Source organism: Branchiostoma belcheri, unplaced genomic scaffold, assembly GCF_001625305.1.
Source record: "Branchiostoma belcheri isolate BF01 breed outbred unplaced genomic scaffold, Haploidv18h27 scaffold154, whole genome shotgun sequence".
Classification (NCBI taxonomy): Eukaryota; Metazoa; Chordata; class Leptocardii; order Amphioxiformes; family Branchiostomatidae; genus Branchiostoma; species Branchiostoma belcheri.
The window spans coordinates 258225-262964 of NW_017802980.1; the positions used below are offsets into that span (position 1 = coordinate 258225).

At 40.8% G+C, this 4740-nt stretch overlaps 1 protein-coding gene across 2 annotated transcripts in view; it reads left to right on the plus strand.

Moving 5' to 3' along the window:
• LOC109465619 (CD63 antigen-like) overlaps window positions 1-4740 on the plus strand; it is a 14894-nt gene that overhangs the window by 2015 nt on the left and 8139 nt on the right. The window contains exon 1 of one of the 2 annotated variants that reach the window (XM_019762986.1): window positions 1838-1955. The exons of the other annotated variant lie outside the window; for it this stretch is intronic. Coding sequence (XP_019618545.1) covers window positions 1890-1955 — 66 coding nt within the window. The 5' untranslated portion in view covers window positions 1838-1889. Of the gene's footprint in view, window positions 1-1837; window positions 1956-4740 lie in introns of those variants that run through there. 2 annotated transcript variants of the gene reach the window in all.

Consider the following 4740-nt stretch of genomic DNA (forward strand, 5'->3'; position numbering starts at 1 on the left):
CCGGTCTAGATAGGGATCGCGGCTCACTCCCCTGGTCAAATATTGACCCTATTACGTGTTTTCTACTATCCATAAGTCGATATGCGTAGGAAAGCCTAGTTCGGTAAATACGGGCTGGTACAATACAAAGATCAATGACCCGGACAAAGTGCATGTTTAAATAGCGTGACGTCGACTTGTCTACTTTTCAACATGTCACAACAACAACTTGAACCCCGTTCAGACCTGTCTTTTAAAAACCGGTTGAAACCGCTAAATAATTAGCGGAGGAAAACCCGGCTAAACCCAGACTTACATAACCGGTTTTGTAAAAATTACAGTTAACGCGACTTTCTTGTTTGAGAATGAGTATTGTCTATTGTCCTATGCGCCGGTGACGGCATAAAAATAAGTTGAAAAACTTCAGTGTGCCATGACCATGTCTTGCCATTCAATGTTGGAATGGGAAAACTCACAGTCTTAAGTACAAAAAAACGTACTTGCCGACTACCATGTCAACCTTCAAGTTTATCTATTCTATACATGTGTACTTTTATGTCGGTTTTATTTGTTTTGTCGGCTTCGACAGTTCGTCGTGTCATCGAGGGATTATGTAACGCTAGCCTTTTGCCTTGGTCTAAATCAGTATTTTATGTTTTATAAATGACGTTATGTTTCAGTCAGCAAGTTTGAATGCCTGTTTTGCTTGTGTATAAACTCAGTGTGTGTAACCGATGTGGTTTTCAGGTTCTTTGTGGGATGCTGCAATGGGAATGACTACATATTCACACATATGAGGGTCATATGACACTGACAGGACACAGGCAGAATGTTCGACTCTGAGAGCCTCTACCAGGCTTCGGGAGGTGGCTGGAAACAACAGGTAGAAGGGACACCTTGGAAAGAACAATAGAAATTGACCAAATAGAGACCATATATAACATGACGGGGGAGTAGATCCGCTAGAAGAGTACAGTTTGGCATTGTATTCTTCTAGCGACCAACTCCCCCGGCATGTTATCTCTCCATTTGGCCAATTTCTACTCTTCTTTCCAGCCGCCTCCCGAAGCCTGGTAGCCTCGGTTTTAATACGAACTCGCACCCGAGACGGCTTTCTGCTCGCTGAGCTGAAAGAGAAATTATGTCCGAGCCGCTTCTTTCTCAGCGAGCCTCGGTCTTTATTCACAAAAGATTAACGCTTCACTGTCAGACAACTGTCTCCCGTTCTCTGCGGGAAACACTTTGAAGTTCAAACAACAAACAGCAGCATGAAGTTGACAGACGCATTGTTGTCATAAAAAAATGGATTTACATAATTTTCCAGAAGTGTGAATATGTTTTTTAAACAAATCGTTAGGCCTTCGGTGCGATTGTTGGTTTATTAATCATGGAGGTAAAATCAATTTTAAACCTCCCTGGTTAATACCCAGGAAGACAAAAAAATACTGTTTACAAATATTAGAACGATAAAACGTTCTTTCTACCCAGCTTACAATTGGTTTCTGGCTCATCTGGACTTCGCCAGGACGTTATTTTCCAGGCCCTAGTTTGTCTAGTTTAAAAACCGACCGGACGGTCCCTAATGACGACATAAAGCGGAGCATGTCATGTGACCCGGTCATATGACGGAAAGTCACCGAGACACAAAATAGTCCTTCATATATTTGTGTGTAAAAAAAGTTATTACATACCTTCATAAATTTTCAATAAGTCAAGTTTTCTATCAAAGTTTACTACCTCTGGTCTAATGCTAAAATTATGCTTTTAGGTTGGTTTGAGTTAAGTAAAATTAGGGTATTTAATTAGTCTAATATCCCTCCGCGAAGAGATATGCCCAAGGCGGATGTAATACGTCACACAGGTAACTTCAGGCAGAGTCAGGCATACACGGAACTAAAAATACAGCCAATATGGAGGCTAAAGGAGGAATGCAATGTATCAAGTACTTGCTTTTCGCATTCAACTTGGTCTTCTGGGTGAGTACTAAGTTCTTGGTTTCTTTCTTTGCCACGTTTTGGTCGTAAAATCCCGGTGACCGTGTGAGTGTAGACCTGACAGCAGGAGAAAATACCTGGCTACAAATTAGCCATGTTTAACTTCAGGAGCGCGGCCAGGTTTAGAGCTGTTCTTCACAACGGCATTTCTAACGGTACATACTAGTAGATCATGTGAGACGTGTGTAGGTGGGGTATCGACTGCGCCGCTACAGTTGGATGGTCTTGGATCATATGTCCACTGACACAAGTCTCCACTCTCCACCAGACTTCTTCGCGGGGAGAATAAATTGTAGAAATCGGCCTAAAAAGGGTATGAATTGGCCAGAGAAGGTAGCTGGCCAAAGAAGCTTCATTTCCCCTCTGGCCGGCTACCTTCTCTGGCCAATTAATACCCTTTTTAGGCCGATTTCTACTATTTATTTACCCCGCAACAGAAGTCTGGTGGAGGCTGCACTGACACTGTTACAGGACGCCTTTTCCTTAATCTTCAAGCAGATGTGGGGTGGAAGAACGTTTGCCTTTTGCAGCGTACTACTTTATCCAGAAGTCTGTTTGGATTCTTTTGAAATTATTAGAAAAAGTTATGGCAAGTTGAAATACTTTTAGTAGTTTATAATACCATCCTTTGATTACCCATGCATGGAATGGATGTTCTAATTTCTGTTAAAAAATCTGCCAGTGTTGTGCAATCTCTGCCAGGAGAAAGGAGTCAAAAACAGTGGCAAACATTTTATGAATATTATGTTGTATGTTCCTTTACAAGACAAACTTTTGGTATAAACTGCTAATTTTCACTTCTGTTGGCCCATTGATAAATATGCTAGCAGTAACTCATGTGACTTGGTCCATCACATGACAGTAGAAAAACTGGTTGTGACTTCTCCTTCTCGTTCTCCCCCCTGGGCGAAATGCTCTAGTTCCCCTGCTCATACCCCTGACAGACTGGGTGAGGGCCTGCATGGGGGGTAGTGATTACGAATTATGCAAAATTTTCGCCGTCAATTACGAATTACATTAACAGAGCTGATTACGACTTTACGATTTGCAGCTAATGTCCTATTATGAATTACATTGATTTTTGCGGAGGCTGCCTACAAATTACGAAGTCTAAAAAGGCCTGATTACGCCTTACGAAAAAGGGCAATTCGCATGCAGGCCCTCTTGAGTGTGATTGAAGAGGCACATCCCAGTTGAGTTTATTTTGGGTCTCAATTCCATTCTACTACTCTCCAAGCAGAGGTTTGGGCTTTGACTTATTTGTTAGGTTTTTTTTTATCAGGCTTTCTTTCTTGTTCTAGTATGATCTTTTTAGTACCAGTCTGAGAAGATACCAGAATAAAAATGATCTAGAAAAGCCTGATTAAAAGCCTAAAAACACACCAAATAAGCCAACATCCAAACCTCTGCTTGGAGCGTAATTCTGCACACCCTCAAGCCGTCAAGGCTAGGGACTTGAGTCTTCTGAGAAGTCTTGCAAAATAATTCTGAAGCAAATAAATGGTGTATGGGAATGAAGGATATCCTTCCAGATACAAGAAGAACAGAATTCCACTTTCCTTAACTTCTCAAGTTGTAGTAAATTTTGGGGGAAAACAGGATTCTCCGATAAAAATGATGAAAAAAATTTGCCATTTTTATGTAGTATTAAATCAGAAGTTAATCTGGGGCAAACAGACACATCACATTCATTGCGGAAGAATACGCAGAACTTAGAAATAAAATTTAAATCCGAAATCAATCTTCACCCAAAACAAACCACTTGGTACACAAGATTATACAGTATTCCTGGTACCCAGTAACACTACCACGAAAATCACATAGGTTAGGTCTTACACGTCCAAAATACCAGAACATCAGTGTACCATACTCTCCAAGCAGAGGTTTGGGTTTGGGGTTATTTTTGGCGTGTTTTTAGGCTTTTTTATCTGGGTTTCTCTTTTGCACTGGAATTTTTTTTTGGGTTGGGTGAAAAAAAATTCCATTACAAAAGAGAAACCCCGATAAAAAAGCCTAAAATTAGTAAAAACACGCCAAAAATAACCCCAAACCCAAACCTCTGTTTGGAGAGTAAGTGTACCAGGCAGTACTCTACTACCCAGTACTCTGGAAGTTTCCAACTCAGGTACAGGTACTGTGCCTGCACCGAATGTTTACAGTTCGGGTATGTAGCTGTACTCGGTATAGGACAGAACAAGGATTGTTGTTGACTGATTTTAGTTTACCTCCTTCGTTTTGGAAGCGAGTCTCGTAACACAAACAATACATAACGTTAGCAGAAAGCCGGGTATTGTTTGTGTTACATGCATTATGCACATGGGGATCCATGCGTCAGTACATACAGAATGCATGACGAAACATGTGTAAGTAAGAACCATGCAGAACACAGACTATCCATTGACACACAAAGGTGTGGCAAGGCTCTTCCATTCATACAGGTCAGGGTTTGTGGAAAACCCAGGCTAAGGCCACGCCAATTTAATTTCTTGGTTAACGGATTCGCCCGCTTCGTTTTTTTCTGATTTGCAAATAAAATAAAAATTCAGAATCAACTGCAAAATGCTCATATTTTGCCCTGAACAGTTGAAAACAGTCCTTTTCATTCAAGTTGTTACAGTTATTCCATCTTTCAATGCAATGGTATCATTAAAAGTTTAAAATTCAATGTTTAAATTTTGAACCAGCCTGGTGTGTTGACTTCATGGCTCCTATCGTACCATTTTGGGCCATAATAGGATGCCTAGGCCTGTTTTTATTTTTTTTCGCC